This window comes from Bubalus kerabau, chromosome 19 (assembly GCF_029407905.1).
Source record: "Bubalus kerabau isolate K-KA32 ecotype Philippines breed swamp buffalo chromosome 19, PCC_UOA_SB_1v2, whole genome shotgun sequence".
Lineage (NCBI taxonomy): Eukaryota > Metazoa > Chordata > Mammalia > Artiodactyla > Bovidae > Bubalus > Bubalus kerabau.
The window spans coordinates 31,766,716-31,787,474 of record NC_073642.1 but is presented as its reverse complement, the minus strand read 5'-3'; the positions used below and the strand labels follow the sequence as shown (position 1 = coordinate 31,787,474).

The window sequence follows — 20,759 nt, the reverse complement described above, 5'->3', positions numbered from 1 at the left end:
TCACCCACCTTCCTTCTTCCATTTGAATAAACTACTCTTATGAGTATCCCTGTATATCCTTAAGATTAAATAAGAAAATTAATGTACAGCCTATTGTTATTAGTCACTGTCCCCTGCTTTTTTTAAGAAATGATAGATAGCATGACCTAGAGTATAAAACTATATCCTCCTGGTTAAATGAGACTTTTATCATTAAATAATCACTAATGCTTTGTTCCAAAATCACACTGTTTACACAGCTAAATCACCTTTGTCAGTGTACACAGGCAAACCTCATTTTACTGCCCTTCACTTTACTGCACGTAGCAGATACTACATTTTTTCGTTGCTGTTCTTAACAGTTTGAAGATTTGTGACAGCCCTGTACCAAGCAAGTCTATTGGCTCCATTTTCCCCCAAGAACACCGGCTGACTTTGTGTGTCTGTGTCACATTTTGGCAATTTGAAATACTTCAAACTTGGTCATTATCATGTTTGTTACAATGATCTGGGATCACTGATTTTTGGTGTTAACCACTACAACTAGCTGAAGGCTCGGATGATGGTTAGCATTTTTTAGTAATATTTTTAAATTAAGGCATGTACATTGTTTTTTAGACATAATGCTATTACACACTTAGGAGACTGCAGCGCAGTGCAACTGTTAGACATACTAGGAAACCAAAAAGTTCATGTGGTTTGCTTTGTTGTGATACTGGCTTTACTGAAGTAGTCTGGAACTGAACCCATAATATCTCCAAGGTGTGCCTATACTGGTCTATCTCTATTATCTTCTTCCTTAAAAAAAAATCCCATCTCTTTGTATCCCCACATGTTAAACATACTTCTTGTGACAAATTACAATAGAAGATTAAAAAGAATATATTCATAAATGTGTAACTGAGTCACTTTGCTGTACAGAAAAAAATTAACACTATAGATCAACTATATTTCCAAAAAACTTTAATAAAAATAAATAAATACACTTCTTAAAGACCACTTAATTCAAACTAACTGGTAACTTTTGTGCATTTATATTTGTTATGATTTATTTATTTGGATTTGCTTTTATAACTTCACTTTCTGATTTCTATTCCTCACTAAATATGATTTTATTATCTCCTCCTGGGATTCAAATAAGACATGTTTTAGACCTCATTCTGATCTGTACCTCTTAACTTCTGCTGTCTATTCCTGGGTCCCTCTGTGCAACATTCTGAGTTATTTCTTCTAATAATTCTCTCTTCTGACGTCCAGTTTCTCATTTTAACATTCTTCATTTCTATAGATTCTTTTCTCTGAGCACTAGATATTACACATAAGTATTCATTTTCTCACAATGTTAGTATCTGCTACTTCCAGAACTTCAAGTCTTTGTGACTCTGTGTCTCTTAGTCATTGTTTCTGCCAGTTCTCATGTATGTTAGGTTGTCTACTTGGGTGCTTGTCATCTTCACTGTCAAGTGAAAAAGCTGGCTTAAAACTCAACATTCAAAAAACAAAGATCATGGCATCCAGTCCCATCACTTCATGGCAAATAGATGGGGAAACAATGGAAACAATGACAGACTTTATTTTTGAGGGCTCCAAAATCACTGCAGATGATGACCGCAGCCATGAAATTAAAAAAACACTTGCTCCTTGGAAGAAAAGCTATGACCAACCTAAACAGCATATTAAAAAGCAGAGACATTACTTTGCCAACAAAGGTCCGTCTAGTCAAAGCTATGGTTTTTCCAGTGGTCATGTATGGTTGTGAGAGTTGGACTATAAAGAAAGCTGAGCACCTAAGAATTGATGCTTTTGAACTGTGGTGTTGGAGAAGACTCTTGAGAATCTCTTGGACTCCAAGGAGGTCAAACCAGTCCATCCTAAAGGAAATCAGTCCTGAATATTCATTGGAAGGACTAATGCTGAAGCTGAAACTCCAATACTTTGACCACCTGATGCAAAGAACTGACTCACTGGAAAAGACCCTGATGCTGGGAAAGATTAAAGGCAGAAGGAGAAGGGGATGACAGAGGATGAGAGGGTTGGATGGCATCACCGATTCAAAGGACATGAGTTTGAGCAAGCTCTGGGAGTTGGTGATGGACAGGGAAGCCTGGCATGCTGCAGTCCACAGGGACACAAAGAGTCGGACATGACTGAGTGACTGAACTGAACTGAACTGATCTTAATCTCTGAGAATCTTATACTCTTAATTCAGAAATCCTTTCTTCTAAAGAGTATTGGCATTTGCTACTGATGAGAACTGTGGATACAATTAACATGAGACCACTTTAGTCCCCTTAGGGAATCAATTTTCTGCTTCCTCTGTGAGTTAAGATTCCAGTGAGCTTGTGACTTGATGTGCAATACAGTTAAGAAATACTTCCTTAGATTTCGTACTATTTGGATAGGTATTTAATACAAAATTCACAAGGAATTTTAGGAACATACAGAATTTTTTAAAAAATGTCAGGTAGGGATGATTTCCATCACACACTTTTCCAAAATATACTAACTTCAGAGTTTGTTTTGGTCTTAAGTGTTCACAGATAAACTATAATTAGACATGAAAGATATTTCTGATATAGTAAGTGAATAAAGAACAGAACACGGTGGGTAAGAGCAGAGACTAACGGCCAGAACGTCTGGTTCCAATCCTCACTCTCCACCCGTGACCTTAGATGAGTCACCTAACTTCTCTGTGCTTCAGTTTCCTCATCTACAAAATGAGGACAATAATAGTACCTACTTCTAGGTTATTAAGAGGATAGAAAGTTAATACAAATAAAAAGTTTAGATTAGAGCCTAGGACATATATGCTTACTAGGAGTTAACTATTACAATGGGATCTCAATTTGGGGAAGCATGTAACTACATATAATTTTTTATTCACTAGTATATATAAACCAATAATAAATTTTAAACCATAGACATTTAATTATAGTAGAAATAACAAAGACTAAAAGAACAGGTAGAAGCTTCTTAACAGGAAAAGTATCTCATAGTTAATGCAGCATTCTTAATAAAAGTACCTTATTTGCTCCAAACTGCACTCTGGCTTTGCCTTTAACTAAGGTGGCATTGATCTGCATGATGACCGATTCTATTGAATAGGCACTGCTCCAGCCCTATAGAAAGAAGAAAACACTTCTCTAAAACACTGTGGTATTCCTGATTCTCACTCAGGAAAGCTTAAGAAAATGGCATATAACAACTTAGTAGTATCAAATTTATGTTAAGTTTGTAGTCAAGGAGTAAAATTTGGACCATTTCCAAAATCTCACAAAACAAAGAAAGCTGTGTTGTAAGAGCAACAAATGAGCAAATTATAACATACATCACTCTTATTGCCCATTCTAGCATAGATTAAGCACCAAGTACAATGTCATTTTACTGGTTTCAATAGCTTTCATTATTAAAATAGGTGCTATTAGCAAAAAAAAAATTATTTTAAAGTGGGTACTATTACAAAGAGCTCTCTGTCCACTTAGAATCTAATTTACATAATTAAAACACTCTACAGAGGTTGAAATACTTGAGTGCCATAAGAAAAATAGTCACCTGTTTTGTGAGTAGTTCCATGCACAGTGCTCCACCACCCAACACGTACCTTAAAAAGAAAAAGGAATCATATAAAATTCTCTAGATCTTGGTATTCTTTCTTCAGTTTTTAAAGTATCACTACTCAGAAAGCATGCATACAAGTAAAGATTAAAAGATAACATGCAAAAATGAAAATAAGTTTTTAGGGTTACAGAACTATGGGTAATTCTAAAATTCTGATGTCATCATCTAAATGTCTTTTTTTTAACTAAATAATGGTTCTTAACAACAGAACACTTGAAAACTTTTAAGGTATCAGAAACTAAGAACTTAGCCCTAAACATTCCAGAGAATGGGGGCAGGAGAAATCTTCCTTAAATGGTTTTCAACTGTTCTACTCATCTTAAGATTTCTCCAACATCATGTTAAATAGCCAAGAGCTTTTCCTTTGACAGCAGTGATGATTTTACCCTATCTATAGTAATGAACATCTGCATTTATAGTTAAAATATTTCTCATTCTGTTGTGAAGATCAAATGGTTCTGACCAAGGAGCCTCTCTGGAGCTCCCCTATTTCTCTTTCTAGTCCTGAGGACTCTTCTCTGAACCAAGGACAACTACAGGGGATTTCATTAGAAATCTGCATTAGATCTCCCTTAGAAATCATTATTTAGATCAAGATTCTTCAGCCTTTGACATTTTCTCAAACAAAGTAACTCCTCCTTTAATGTTAAACTTTAAAACACATTAAAAATAAAATTTAAAACACATGCCTAAAAATAAAAGGAATGGTAATTACAAAAGAAAAACTGTGGCAATCTTGAAAACACATAAGGTAGGACCGCTGATTAGGTCTATGTGAAAACTGTGTCCACCACAAGTTTTGTTTGTCCTCTGGGACTCTGTCCATGACTTTCCCTTGCCTGAGATTCCTTCCACTGCCTACTCTCCCAAATGCCTGTTCTTCCTCCTGCCCCATAAACCTTGCCAAGACCATTCGAGCCTGTAAATTTTGCATTCTGGCTAAGCAAATGAATCCTTGTGTTGACTAAACCAAGTAACAGAGAAGTAAGGAATCTAAAAACTTCTACTGTAGACCACTAGTAATAATAGTTACAGTGGAATTACTAACAGAAACTAGTCAATAACTCTCCCCTATCCTGGAGAATGTGGTCCACTGGAGAAGGGAACAGCAAACCACTTCCGTATTCTTGCCTTTAGAACCCCATGAACAGAACGAAAAGGCAAAATGATAGGATACTGAAAGAGGAACTCGCCAGGTCAGTAGGGGCCCAATATACTACTGGAGATCAGTGGAGAAATAACTCCAGAAAGAATGAAGGGATGGAGCCAAAGCAAAAAAAATACCCAGCTATGGATGTGACTGGTGATAGAAGCAAGGTCCGATGCTGTAAAGAGCAATATTGCATAGGAACCTGGAATGTCAGGTCCATGAATCAAGGCAAATTGGAAGTGGTCAAACAAGAGATGGCAAGAGTGAATGTAGACATTCTAGGAATCAGCGAACTAAAATGGACTGGAATGGGTGAATTTAACTCATATGACCATTATATCTACTACTGTGGGCAGGAATCCCTCAGAAGAAATGGAGTAGCCATCATGGTCAACAAGAGAGTCCAAAATGCAGTACTTGGATGCAATCTCAAAAACAACAGAATGATCTCTGTTCGTTTCCAAGGCAAACCATTCAATATCACAGTAATCCAAGCCTATGACCCAACCAGTAATGCTGAAGAAGCTGAAGTTGAACGGTTCTATGAAGATCTACAAGACCTTTTAGAACTAACACCCAAAAAAGATGTCCTTTTCATTATAGGGGACTGGAATGCAAAAGTAGGAAGTCAAGAAACACCTGGAGTAACAGGCAAATTTGGCCTTGGAATACGGAATGAAGCAGGGCAAAGACTAATAGAGTTTTGCCAAGAAAATGCACTGATCTTAACAACCACCCTCTTCCAAGAACACAAGAGAAGACTCTACACATGGACATCACCAGATGGTCAACACCGATCAGATTGATTATATTCTTTGCAGCCAAAGATGGAGAAGCTCTATACAGTCAATAAAAAGAAGACCAGGAGCTGATTGTGGCTCAGATCATGAACTCCTTATTGCCAAATTCAGACTTAAATTGAAGAAAGTAGGGAAAACTACTAGATCATTCAGGTATGACCTAAATCAAATCCCTTATGATTATACAGTGGAAGTGAGAAATAGATTTAAGGGCCTAGATCTGATAGATAGAGTGCTTGATGAACTATGGAATGAGGTTCATGACATTGTACAGGAGACAGGGATCAAGACTATCCCCATGGAAAAGAAATGCAAAAAAGCAAGATGGCTGTCTGGGGAAGCCTTACAAAGAGCTGTGAAAAGAAGAGAAGCAAAAAGCAAAGGAGAAAAGGAAAGATATAAGCATCTGAATGCAGAGTTCCAAAGAATAGCAAGAAGAGATAAGAAAGCCTTATTCAGCGATCAATGCAAAGAAATAGAGGAAAACAACAGAATGGGAAAGACTAGGGATCTCTTCAAGAAAATTAGAGATACCAAGGGGACATTTCATGCAAAGATGGGCTCGACAAAGGACAGAAATGGTATGGACCTAACAGAAGCAAAAGATATTAAGATAAGGTGGCAAGAATACACAAAAGAACTGTACAAAAAAGATTTTCATGACCCAGATAATCGCAATGGTGTGACCACTGACCTAGAGCCAGATATCCTGGAATGTGAAGTCAAGTGGGCCTTAGAAAGCATCACTACAAACAAAGCTAGTGGAGGTGATGGAATTCCAGTTGAACTATTTCAGATCCTGAAAGATGATGCTGTGAAAAGTGCTGCACTCAATATGCCAGCAAATTTGGAAAACTCAGCAGTGGCCACAAGACTGGAAAAGGTCAGTTTTCATTCCAATCCCAAAGAAAGGCAATGCCAAAGAATGCTCAAACTACCGCACAGTTGCACTCATCTCACACGCTAGTAAAGTAATGCTCAAAATTCTCCAAGCCAGGCTTCAGCAATATGTGAACCATTAACTTCCAAATGTTCAAGCTGGTTTTAGAAAAGGCAGAGAAACCAGAGATCAAATTGCCAATATCCGCTGGATCATGGAGAAAGCAAGACAGTTCCAGAAAAACATCTATTTCTGCTTTACCGACTATGCCAAAGCCTTTGACTGTGTGGATCACAATCAACTGTGGGAAATTCTGAAAGAGATGGGAATACCAGACCACCTGACCTGCCTCTTGAGAAATCTGTATGCTGGTCAGGAAGCAATAGTTAGAACTGGACATGGAACAACAGACTGGTTCCAAATAGGAAAAGGAGTATGTTAAGGCTGTATATTGTCACCCTGCTTATTTAACTTCTATGCAGAGTACATCATGAGGAAAAGCTGGGCTGGAAGAAACACAAGCTGGAATCAAGATTGCCGGGAGAAATATCAATAACCTCAGATATGCAGATGACACCACTCTTATAGCAGAAAGTGAAGAGGAACTCAAAAGCCTCTTGATGAAAGTGAAAGAGGAGAGTGAAAAAGTTGGCTCAGAGCTCAACATTCAGAAAACGAAGATCATGGCATCTGGTCCCATCACTTCATGGGAAATAGATGGGGAAACAGTGGAAACAGTGTCAGACTTTATTTTTTTGGGCTCCAAAATCACTGCAGATGGTGACTGAAGCCATGAAATTAAAAGACGCTTACTCCTTGGAAGGAAAGTTTGACCAACCTAGATAGCATATTCAAAAGCAGAGACATTACTTTGCCAACAAAGGTCTGTCTAGTCAAGGCTATGGTTTTTCCTGTGGGCATGTATGGATGTGAGAGTTGGACTGTGAAGAAGGCCGAGCGCCGAAGAATTGATGCTTTTGAACTGTGGTGTTGGAGAAGACTTTTGAGAGGTCTTGGACTGCAAGGAGATCCAACCAGTCCATTCTAAAGGAGATCAGCCCTTGGATTTCTTTGGAGGGAATGATGCTGAAGCTGAAACTCCAGTACTTTGGCCACCTCATGCAAAGAGTTGACTTATTGGAAAAGACTCTGATGCTGGGAGGGATTGGGGGCAGGAAGAGAAGGGGACGACAGAGGATGAGATGGCTGGATGGCATCACTGACTCGATGGATGTGAATCTGAGTGAACTCCAGGAGTTGGTGATGGGCAGGGAGGCCTGGCGTGCTGCGATTCATGGGGTCGCAAAGAGTCGGACATGACTGAGCAACTGAACTGAACTGAACTGATCCTGGAGAATTCAGGCAACCATCTCTCTTACTTTCTTGTCCCAACTTTAGGGAACTTTCAAAGCAAAAGTTGAATAGGAAGAAAAAAAACCTCTAAAAAAATTAAATCAGGAAGGAGAATCATGAGATTTTACACTTTGCAGGGGAGGAAAAAATTGGGAGATTGGGATTGGCATACACACCACTCTATATAAAATGGATAACTAATGAGAATTTACTGTATAGCACATGGTACTCTACTCAACACTGTGTAATGACCTATATGGGAACAGAATCTTAAGAAGAGTGGATATACATAAATATATTAATTGATTCACTCTGCTGTACAGCAGAAAGTAACATAACATTGTGAATCAACTATACACCATAATTTTTTTTTAATAAAAGATAAACTGTGTATATTCTCTTATGTTCCTAAAACTCAGAAATTTGTCTACAATTCTCTAAATCTCCCACTGGGCTCAAAGTGTATCTTGCATATTTAAAAATCTTGCAGCTTTAAATATGCATTTGCTGATTTAACAGAATTACAAGATACAAGTTCTCATTTGATTTTGATTTCTCCAAAACCAAAGTCTAGTAATCTGTTAATGAGTTAACACCATTCTTGGTCCTTACACTTCATAAATGCTAAAGAGAAACTTATTTTAGGAAAAGGACATATGTAGTTAATGCTGAGCTACTAATTATCTAATCACCACCTTCCCCTTTCGCACCCCACTCTTCATTTTGGGGGTGGAGAGTCTTGTCAGGAGTGAAGGGAAAGTTTTCATACTTGTAGATTAGAAGAAAGTACATTTTCTACAAGCACGTTCTAACTATAACAGTGTTTGATATCTCAACACAGGACAGAAGTAGTTCTAGTACCTGTATAAAAAGTGAGCTAAGCATATATTAGTGCGTAATAAACTTTCCTTAGTATATACAATTACTAAATTTCTCTTTCATATATACCACCAGCAGCATTTACATATGAAAAAAAGTCAATTCTACTTTTGTATTGCATCATTTTATCAGCATGTGTTCTAAGCTCCTATTGCTCTTAGGGTCCAAACAAAAAGCTCCTGCAGAATATTGAGACAATGCAAGGACACTAGAAAAAAAAATAATCTAAGGGTCATTTACAGATAAAATGCCATATACATATACATGGGCACAGTAACATTTTAAACTTAAAAAATTTTTCAGTTGCCAAAGTTATATAGCAAAACCTATCCTAAGTTCAGCCTCTTCAGGCATTAGTTTATAAAATTTTTGTTTTACTAGGAGGTTCTTGCAAGAATGTTTGCCAGCTAACCTCCCCACCCACAATCTAGGATGATCACTTAATTGCTATGAGGGGACAACAGATACCAGTACTTAAGTGGACAACAAATACCATTCATCATGCAACACTGATTCTTGCAAGGATCCAAATAACAGATGAGAAATAAAATTTTATATTAAGTCAAATTCTTGATAATGATCACATTTTTTTTTAAAAAGGCAGGCTTCCAACACAATACTCTAAAGCAGTTATCCTCCAATTAAAAATAAATTTTTAAAAAAGGCAGATTTATCAGCCTACATAAAACAGTCATGATCTTTCCCTTTGTTGAGGTAAGGAAAGGGGCCATGGATAAGAACAGAGCCCTAAAAGAGCAATAAAGTTCTGGCATTTAAAACCAGATTCTTAAAATAATGTTCCCTCAATACAGACAAAAAACCCATGGTCATATAGAAGTAGAAGTATTCTCTTTGTGAATGACTGGGACACAAACAATACCTCCTATTATATCAGCCAATAAAGCATCTTTAGTTGCTTACAAAGAGCTCTCTAATAATGTATTGTATTACCGCCAAATAATCTTTCTGATTCTCACTACACTGTAACCTGGACTAAGCAAGAAAGACAGCCAAGTTTTGATGGCTCAGTAAAGCAGCTCATAAAACACCAGTGGATTGGAAATTCTATACTACCCTAAACTGCCTATTTACTGTATTTGCCTACATCTTGCTAACTTATTATAATAAAGCTATAAAGCTAAAGGCAAAGGAAAGATATACCCATTTGAAAGCAGAGTTCCAAAGAATAGTAAGGAGAGATAAGAACGCCTTCATCAGTGATCAGTGCAAAGAAATAGAGGAAAATAACAGAATGGGAAAAACTATAAGATCTCTTCAAGAAAATGAGAGATACCAAGAGAACATTTCACATAAAGATGGGCACAATAAAGGATAGGACCAGAAGATATTAAGAAGAGGTGGCAAGAAAACACAGAAAAACTATACAAAAAAGATCTTCATGACCCAAATAACCATGATGGTGTGATCACTCACTTAGAGCCAGACATCCTGGAATCTGAAGTCCAGTGGGCCTTAGGAAGCATCACTACAAACAAAGCTACTGGAGGTGATGGAATTCCAGTTAAGCTATTTCAAATCCTAAAAGATGATGCTATGAAAGTGCTGCACTCAATATGCCAGCAAATTTGGAAAACTCAGCAGTGGCTATAGGACTGGAAAAGGTCAGTTTTCATTCCAATCCCAAAGAAAGGCAATGCCAAACAATGTTCAAACTACCGCACAATTGCACTTATCTCACACGCTAGCACAGTAATGCTCAAAATTCTCCAAGCCAGGCTTCAACAGTACATGAGCCCTAAACTTCCAGATGTTCAAGCTGGATTTAGAAAAGGCAGAAGAACCAGAGATCAAATTGCCAACATCTGCTGGATCATCGAAAAAGCAAGAGAGTTCCAGAAAAACATTTACTTCTTTATTGACTATGCCAACGCCTTTGACTGTCTGGATCACAACAAGCTGTCAAAAATACTTAAAAAAAAAAAAACTTAAAAGAGATGGGAATACCATACCATTTTACCTGCCTCCTGAGAAATCTGTATGCACGTCAGGAAGCAACAGTTAGAACTGGACATGGAACAACAGGCTGGTTCCAAACTGGGAAAGGAATATGTCAAGGCTATATATTGTCACCCCGCTTATTTAATTTACATGCAGAGTATATCATGCGAAATGCAGAGCTGGATGAAGCACAAGCTAAAATCAAGATTGCTGGGAGAAATTTCAATAACCTCAAATATGCAGATGACACCACCCTTATAGCAGAAAGCGAAGAAGAATTAAAGAGCCTCTTGATGAATATAAAGAGGAGAGTGAAAAAGTTGGCTTAAAACTCAACATTCAAAAAATGAAGGTAATGGCATCTGGTCTCATCACTTCATGGCAAATAGATGGGGAAACAATGGAAACAATGACAGACTTTATTTCCTTGGGCTCCAAAGTCACTGCAGATGGTGATTGCAGCCATGAAATTAAGAGACGCTTGCTCCTTGGAAGAAAAGCTACGACCAACCTAGACAGCATATTAAAAAGCAGAGATATTACTCTGCCAACAAAGGTCCATATAGTTAAAGCTATGGTTTTTCCAGTAGTCATGTATGGATGTGAGAGTTGGACTATAAAGAAAGCTGAGCGCCAAAGACTTGATGCTTTTGAACTGTGGTGTTGGAGAAGACCTGAGAATCCCTTCGACTGCAAAGAGATCAAACCAGTCCATCCTAAAGAATGGACTAAATATTAGAAGGACTAATATTGAATCAGTCCTGAATACTGGAAGGACTAATGCTGAAGCTGAATCTCAAATACTTTGGCCATCCGACATGAAGAACCGACTCATTTGAAAAGACTCTGATGCTGGAAAGATTGAAGGCAGGAGGAGAAGGGGATGACAGAGGATGAGATGGTTGGATGGCATCACCGACTAGATGGACATGAGTTTGAGCAAGCTCTGGGAGTTGGTGATGGACAGGGAAGCCTGGCGTGGGGCAGTCCATGGGGTCACGGAGTCAGACACGACTAAGCGACTGAACTGAACTGCTAAGTTACTATATTTTCTTATCTCGTTCATTCATTCACAAATATTTACTGCATATATAGTAACAGTATGTATGCATGCTAAAAACTGAAGCAGACACAAGAATATACAATGAAGACGTGTATGACAAGTATGACTTGTACAATGATGACTTGCCTTCATGATGTTTGCAATATAGTAAAGATTAGATGTTAAATGAACAATAAAGTAGTGGAGGGGGTCCCAAAGTTCTGTAAGAAGGAAAAACCAGAAGCATTTTAAATTTGGTGGTCAGGAATAATATACCTACGAGTGACACACAAGCTGAGACTTGCAGGAATTAAAGTGTGGGTGGAAACAAGAGGACTGAAGAGGCAAGCAAGGGCAAGATGACAGACAGTGTATGGAATATGGTAAGGACATCAGCCTGCAGGAGCAGCGGGAAGACATGGGATGTGTTTAAGCAGAGGAGCAACACAATCAGAACAAATCTGTAAAAGCTCACTCTAAAGAGCTTTATGAGTGAGGGGATAGAAGCAGGAGTCTGATCAGAAATTCTCTGAAGTGATCCAAGTGAGAACTGATGGTGGTAGCAACAAAACTGGAAACTATTGGATCTGAAAACCCTTTAAAGTGGAGAAACAAAGGAAAATGAGAAAAAGATGAGATATAAACAATGACTCTAGGTTCATTAAGTGAGAGAAGGAAGACTGGCGAAGGGAGGCTGAAAAAGAGATGGGCTCAAGTTTTTGTCCTGAAGGCCTGTGTAAGAGACATTCAAGTAGAGGTGTCAATAAAGCAGAAGAATATTGGAAACACCAAAGACATAGGGATGTGCGATACAAGCCTAGGAGTCACTGGCACACAAAAATATTTTAAAAGCCATGGAGCTTTTTCAACAAATCAAACAAGAGCAACTGGACTTTAGGTAAAAATCTATGATCTAAACCTCATACCTTATACAAAAATTAATTCAAAATAATTCACAGGCGTATCTGTAAAATGTAAATTGTAAAACCTTGAGGAACAAAAATAGAAGAAAAATCTTTGGGATCTAGGACTAGGCAAAGAGTTCTTAGACTTGATACCAAAAGCATAATTTTACTTCAAAGCTAAAATATTTTGTTCTACAAAAGATTCTGTTAAGATGAAATTAAGCTAAATACTAGAAGAAACTAAAAAACCACACATCCAAAGGATTACTGTGTAGAATGCACCTTAAAAACTTTCAAAATTCAACAAAAGAACAATCCAATTAGAAAACTGGCAAAAGACATGAGCAAGTATCTCTTGGAAGAGTACATAAAGTTGTCAAATAGGCACATGAAAGATGCTCAACACTGAGGAGTATTCATTACGGAAGCGCAAGTTAAAACCACAATGAGACATCACTGCACAGCTAACAGAACGGTCAAAATAAAAACCAATGACATCATCAAGTGCTGGCGAGGGTGTGCACAAAGTGGATCACTCACATATTCTTGATAGGAATGTAAAATGGTAAAGCCATTCTGGAAAATAGTGTAGTAGTTTCTTTTAAAACTCAATATGCGATAACTGTGCATGTGTGCAATGGTGCTCAGTCGTGTCCGACTCTGGGTGACCCTATGAACTGTAGCCTGCCAGGTCCCTCTGTCCATGGGGTTCTATGACCTAGCAATTGCATTCCTAGACATGAATCCCAGACAAAGGACAATACATTCACATTCATTCACACACATATACACACACACTGTATACAAGTATTCATAGCAGCTTTATTTGTAATACTCTTAACACTGAAATCAGTCTAGAGGTCCTTCAGTGGGTTACTGGTTAAACAAACTGTGGTACATGACACACCATGGAATACTACTTAGCAATAAAAAGGAACAAACTAGTCAGACACTTAGATGACTCTCCAGGGAATTATGAGTAAAAAAACAAAAAACCAGCTAATCCCCAAAGGTTACAATACAAAACTTTTAAGATTTCATTTATGTAACTTTTTTTATAATGACAAAATATTAGGAATGCAGGATAGATGAGTGGTTACCAGGAGTTAAGGGATGAGGGACACTAGAGGAAAATGGGTCTAGTTTCAGGGGCAACAAAGAGGATCTGTGTGGTGCTGGAACTGTACAGTGCCTTGACTGCTGTGCTGCATACACACATCTACTCAATACAAAATTCAGTACACACATACGCATGCAAGCACGCCAAGGTGCTTCAGCCATGTCCAACTCTTTGCGACCCCATGATCTGTAGCCTATCAGGCTCCTCTGTCCATGGGAATTCTCCAGACAAGAATACTGGAGTGGGTTGCCATGCCCTCCTCCAGGGGATCATCCTGACCCAGGGATTGACCCCACATCTCCCTCATTGCAGGCCAATTCTCTACCATCTGAGCCACCAGGGATGTATATGAGTTATACATAAAACTGGGAAAATCTGCATAAGCACTATATATTGCATCCCTGTCTCTGTATCACTATTTCATAATACTATACTATACAGCTTTGCAAAAATCGTACCACTAGGGAAACTAGGCAAAGGGTACAAAGTATCTCTAATATTTCTTACAACTATGTGCAACTATACAATTAACTCAATGAAAAAAAATTTTTTTTAAAGGCAAAGGAATGAAGGGAAAAGAAAAGACAACAGACCTAGTACCAAATTCTAAAGAACCCCAACAGGTAGAAGTTAAGTGAACAAGGAGTTCCCAGCAAAAAGAGACTGAGAGGAGGCAATCAGAAACCAAGGGAAAAATGTTTTGGTGTTGCTGAGAAATCTAATAATCAGGTATGATAGAACCTGAAAAGGTACTTCTGGATTTACCGAACTCCCTAGTGGAAATACCAGACTGGGAGGAACAGTAACAGCTAATGCCAAATTACATGGGGCTGAAAAGTGAACAGGAAGGAAATGAAGAGAGTTGGTTACATACACACTGCTTGTGGGAATGTAAATGGTGCAGCCACTTGGTAGAAGTGTGGCACTTGATAAAAAGTTAAAAAGAGCTATTACCAAAGGACCTAGTGACTCCTCGCGTAGGTATATGTGATACAGAAATGAAGATGTGCACACAGAAACCTGTCTGTGAAAGTTCATAGCATTATTCATAACAGCCAAAATGTGGCAACAAATGTCCACGGATAAATAAAATGGAATGAGCTACTGATATATGCTGCAACATGGATGAACCTTGAAAAATTTTAAGTGACAGAAGCCAGTCACAAAAGCCTGTACTTGGTTTGCTTCCTTAAATGAAAATGTCCAGAATACGCAAATCCATAGAGATAAGAATTAGTAGTTGCTGGTGGGTGGAGGGATAGGAGAGAGGAATGAGAAGTGATTGCTAATGGGAACAGAGTTTCTTCCGGAAGGTGATGAAAGCATTTTTAAATTAATGGTAATGGTTACACAACTGAGTATACTATACCACTGAACTGTACACTTTAAAAGGGTGAGTTTTATCATGTGTGAATTGTATCACAATGAAGCTGTTATGTTTAAAATATTTTTTGACAAGAAACAAATAAGGAAGTAGCTAGGAGATGTAGGATATAAAATACCTGGAACAAAAACTGTTCAATAATCTGTCCAGAGTCACAGTGTTTAATTAAGCATTAGCCTGAGTCAGAGATCGCAAGCTGTTCTCTCAGGCTTCACACTTTTTAGTTCTTCCCATGTCAGTCATAATTCTTACTTTTTACTTAATAGTTGACCGTGAAGATCAAGTCATATTGATTTTGCCTCAAATTACCCTCATCCTTCATTCATCTTTCCATTCCCATCACTACTGTAACAACTCAGGTTGTTATCACTTTACCTAAGACAGTGGCATCAGCTCTTAACTAGCCTTGCATTCTTCCAGACTTTGTGAATATAATTTGTCCTGTAGTATTTTCTACTGTCAACAGATTTAGCTTTCCAAGACATTCTTTTTACTGTTATTTCCCTATTTCTGAACCAGTTAAAGAAAAATAAATTAAATATCCATGGGTAATAGTTTGCTCACCAATCTATGCTCCTATATAATTACAAGCTATTGTCAACACAATTGCCTATAATTCTTCTATAGGAACTCTACCCCTCATGTGTTATAGCTCAAACTGTTCTGGTAAACTGAATACACCATGCTCTTTCCTAAATGTGTGATTGTGTTTACTTTTCACCTATGTAGACAATTTTCCTTCAACCTCCATAAGTTGACCAAACCCCACCCAATACTTCAAGACCTAGCTGAGATCCCACCTACTTGTCCAAGTCTTCCCAGATCACTATTGCCAGAAGCAATCTCCTTTTCCTTTAAGGTCAGAGAACTTAAGTCCATACTTAACACCTGACAAATCAATTGAATACTCAATACTTCTAATGGTTTATTATTGTTGCCTTTTGGTATAATGGAAAAAACATTTTATTAGAAGATATAAAGTTTATTTGGATAAGTCACAAACTGACTTCTTATTCTATTTATTTGAATAATGGGAAAATAACCCCATTTGGTAAAAGTAATCAACGAAGAGAAACTATATAGCAGATTTTAAAACTGAAAATGGCATGATTTATAATTTAATTATCTCCACAAGATGGTAAACTACTAAGACCATAAACTCGGGAATTTTCTCCACAACAGAATATGAAAAAAATCTATGCTAGTGAAGTTTACATCAGATTTCAAAATAATTTTACAAAAATATTTTTTATACATTTATCCTGAATTTGAAAAAAGTTTCCAAATATTTTCCTTAATCATTTATAGCCACCCATATTGTTTTAATCTAAATTAGACTATTACTATATCAAGCATAGAAATGATCAAAGGATTGGATATTTTTAGATTTTAATTACCATAATATGATTGTTTCACAGAGTGGACTTGATCAGCTGAGCATATCACAATTCTCAAACTATTTTAACTCCTGTTATTTCAAGGATCTACAGAACCTTCCACAACTAATCTAGGTACAAATTCTGATCTTTTTCCCATCATTCATACGATTTCTAATCACCAAAAAAAAAAAAAATACAAGTTTCAATAAAAAATGCCAGGCAATTACCATTTAATTCTACCAAACTGAGACCACCCCTTTAGAAAATCAATGACCAGCTCCATAGGCCTGTGAGATTTCCTGTGATTATTCCTCGCATAATGGGCATGTGGGAATCACTCTCTAATCCTAACTTTCTCTAAACCCTCAATCACAACTTACATTTGAAAAACATTTGATTTTTTAAGGTGAAGTATATACACATAAGGGTCATTTAAAAACCCCTATAAACATAATGAGTTATACCAGTGATGCTTAAATTATGGTTCGCAGCCTGGAACATCAGCTTCACCTGAAACTATCTTAGATATGGAAACTCTCAGGCCCCATGAGGAAGGCAATGGCACCCCACTCCAGTACTCTTGCCTGGAAAATCCCATGGACGGAGGAGCCTGATGGGCTGCAGTCCATGGGGTTGCTAAGAGTCAGACAACTGAGCGACTTCACTTTCACTTTTCACTTTCATGCACTGGAGAAGGAAATGGCAACCCACTCCAGTGTTCTTGCCTGGAGAATCCCAGGGACGGGGGAGCCTGGTGGGCTGCCGTCTATGGAGTCGCACAGTCGGAAACGACTGAAGCAATTTAGCAGCAGCAGGCCCCATAACAAGTCCTATTGAATCACAAACTTTGAGTTAAAGTTTAGCATTCTAGGCCTCCTGGCATTTTACTAGCCCTCCAAATGATTCTGATGTATACTATCAAAGAAAATAATCACTTAAACTTACCCTCCTGAGAGAACAGGTAATACCACTCGAACAAATGGAGGATCAAATGGAAAGTTATCCTAAAAAACAAATAAGCAAGTTTAATTTTAAGAATATCCTTAATATTGTATTATTTAGAAGATTTTAAAATAATCTATAAAGAATGCATACATTTATTATCTAATGATGAATGAGAGTCATAAACGTAAAAATAGTCCCCCAAAATGAAATGAAAACCAAAGCAAATAAAAATGAAGATCAGGCCCAAATAGAACAGTATATTTGCAAAATTATAAAATACAGAAAGAGGTTCCCACTTCCCAGAGAACTATATAAAGGAACCATTCCAATAATGATGGACTAGGTAATTTGGATCAATCCTCTGGCCATGAACTAGAAAAGGTAGACAAATGTATAACTACAGAGCTAAGATCAAGAAAAGGGAACCTCAGAGTGCAGCCTTTTTTTCCCTTTGGATTTTCTTTCAATTGGAGGAGAGGAAGATAAGAGGTTAAGAAGCTGAGAAGAACAAGACTCCTTACAAGTCGCTATAGCACACGTTAGCTTGGAACCCTGAAGGACAAAGTACAAACTACACAGGTAGAGAACAAAGCCCATCTTTATATCATCTCACTGCCATTTGGGATTCAGGGATCCTGGGTTACAATGCCCAAGTACCTGATGGGCAGACATACATCTTCTATTTAGAGGACTAGCATCCAAGGCTTCAAAATAGCTCTCTAATCATTCATATATAACATCTATCACCAAAAATAACCAGTCATATGAGACTTAAAGACAGCATTATCAGAAAATGACAGACAAAACTACAAGGTGTCAAGATAAAGGTTATCTGACACAGATTTTAAAATAACTAAGCTGAATATTTTGTATGCAGGTCAGGAAGCAACAGGTAGAATTGGACATGGAACAACAGACTGGTTCCAAATAGGAAAAGGAGTTCGTCAAGGCTGTATATTGTCACCCTGCTTATTTAACTTATATGCAGAGTACATCATGAGAAACGCTGGACTGGAAGAAACACAAGCTGGAATCATGATTGCCGGGAGAAATATCAATAACCTCAGATATGCAGATAACACCACCCTTATGGCAGAAAGTGAAGAGGAACTCAAAAGCCTCTTGATGAAAGTGAAAGTGGAGAGTGAAAAAGTCGGCTTAAAGCTCAACATTCAGAAAACGAAGATCATGGCATCTGGTCCCATCACTTCATGGGAAATAGATGGGGAAACAGTGTCAGACTTTATTTTTCTGGGCTCCAAAATCACTACAGATGGTGACTGCAGCCATGAAATTAAAAGACGCTTACTCCTTGGATGGAAAGTTATGACCAACCTAGATAGCATATTCAAAAGCAGAGATGTTACTTTGCCAACAAAGGTTCGTCTAGTCAAGGCTATGGTTTTTCCTGTGGTCATGTATGGATGTGAGTGTTGGGACTGTGAAGAAGGCTGAGTGTCGAAGAATTGATGCTTTTGAACTGTGGTATTGGAGAAGACTCTTGAGAGTCCCTTGGACTGCAAGGAGATCCAACCAGTCCATTCTGAAGGAGATCAGTCCTGGGATTTCTTTGGAAGGAATGATGCTAAAGCTGAAACTCCAGTACTTTGACCACCTCATGCGAAGAGTTGACTCATTGGAAAAGACTCTGATGCTGGGAGGGATTGGGGGCAGGAGGAGAAGGGGACGACAGAGGATGAGATGGCTGGATGGCATTACTGACTCGATGGATGTGAGTCTGGGTGAACTCCGGGAGTTGGTGATGGACAGGGAGGCCTGGCGTGCTGTGATTCATGGGGTCACAAAGAGTCGGACACGACTGAGCGACTGAACTGAACTGAACTGAAGCTGAATATTCAATATCACAGTAATCCAAGTCTATGCCCCGACCAGTAGTGCTGAAGAAGCTGAAGTTGAACGGTTCCATGAAGACCTACAAGACCTTTAAAAACTAACACCCAAAAAAGATGTCCTTTTCATGTCCTAAGGGACTGGAATAAATAGCAAGTCAAGAAACACCTGGAGTAACAGGCAAATTTGGCCTTGGAGTAGAGAATGAAGCAGGGCAAAGGCTCACAGAGTTTTGCCAAGAGAACACACTGATAATAAAAAACACCCTCTTCCAACAACACAAGAGAAGACTCTACAAATGGATGTCACCAGATGGTCAGCACTGAAATCAGATTGATTATATTCTTTGCAGCCAAAGATGGAGAAACTCTATACAGTGAGCAAAAACAAGACCGGGAGCTGACTGTGGCTCAGATCATGAACTCCTTATTGCCAAATTCAGACTTAAATTGAAGCAAGTGGGGAAAACTACTAGACCATTCAGGTATGACCTAAATCAAATCCCTTATGATTATACAGTAGATCTAAGATTTAAGGGACTAGATCTGACGGACAGAGTGCCTGATGAACTATGGATGGAGGTTCGTGACATTGTACAGGAAACAGGGATCAAGACCATCCCCAAGAAATGCCAAAAAAGCAAAATGGCTCTTGAGGAGGCCATACAAATAGCTGAGAAAAGAAGAGAAGCGAAAAACAAAGAAGAAAAGGAAAGATATACCCTTTTGAATGCAGAGTTCCAAACAATAGCAAGGAGAGATAAGAAAGCCTTCCTCAGTGATCAGTGCAAAGAAATAGAGGAAAACAACAAATGGGAAAGACTAGAGATCTCTTTAAGAAAATTAGAGATACCAAGGGAACATTTCACACAAAGATGGGCACAATAAAGGACAGAAATGGTATGGGCCTAACAGAAGCAGAAGATATTAAGAGGTGGCAAGACTACACAGAAGAACTGTACAAAAAAGATCTTCATGACCCAGATGATCATGATGGTGTGATCACTCACTAGAGCCAGACATTCTGGAATGTGAAGTCAAGTGGGCCTTAGGAAGCATCACTACAAACAAAGCTAGTGGAGGTGATGGAATTCCAGTTGAGCTATTTCAAATCCTGAAAGATGATGCTGTGAAAGTGCTACACTCAATATGCCAGCAAATTTGGAAAACTCAGCAGTGGCCACAGGACTGGAAAAGGTCAGTTTTCATTCCAATCCCAAAGAAAGGCAACACCAAAGAAAGTTCAAACTACCACAAAATTGCACTCATCGCACACACTAGTAAAGTAATGCTCAAAATTCTCCAAGCCAGGCTTCAGCAATACGTGAACCGTGAACTTCCAGATGTTCAAGCTGGATTTAGAAAAGGCAGAGGAACCAGAGATCAAACTGCCAACATCCGCGGAATCATCGAAAAAGCAAATAAGTTCCAGAAGAACACCTACTCCTGCTTTATTGACTACACCAAAACTTTTGACCATGTGGATCACAATAAACTGTAGAAAATTCTGAAAGAG

At 38.2% G+C, this 20,759-nt stretch overlaps 1 protein-coding gene across 1 annotated transcript in view; it reads right to left on the bottom strand.

Annotated features, from left to right (window-relative positions):
• UBE2Q2 (ubiquitin conjugating enzyme E2 Q2) overlaps positions 1-20,759 on the bottom strand; it is a 65,488-nt gene that overhangs the window by 4,739 nt on the left and 39,990 nt on the right. Inside the window, exons 9-11 of the mRNA XM_055556795.1 lie at positions 17,394-17,452; positions 3,532-3,580; positions 3,003-3,098 (exon numbers count right to left, since the gene is read on the bottom strand). Coding sequence (XP_055412770.1) covers positions 3,003-3,098; positions 3,532-3,580; positions 17,394-17,452 — 204 coding nt within the window. The remainder of the gene's footprint in view (positions 1-3,002; positions 3,099-3,531; positions 3,581-17,393; positions 17,453-20,759) is intronic.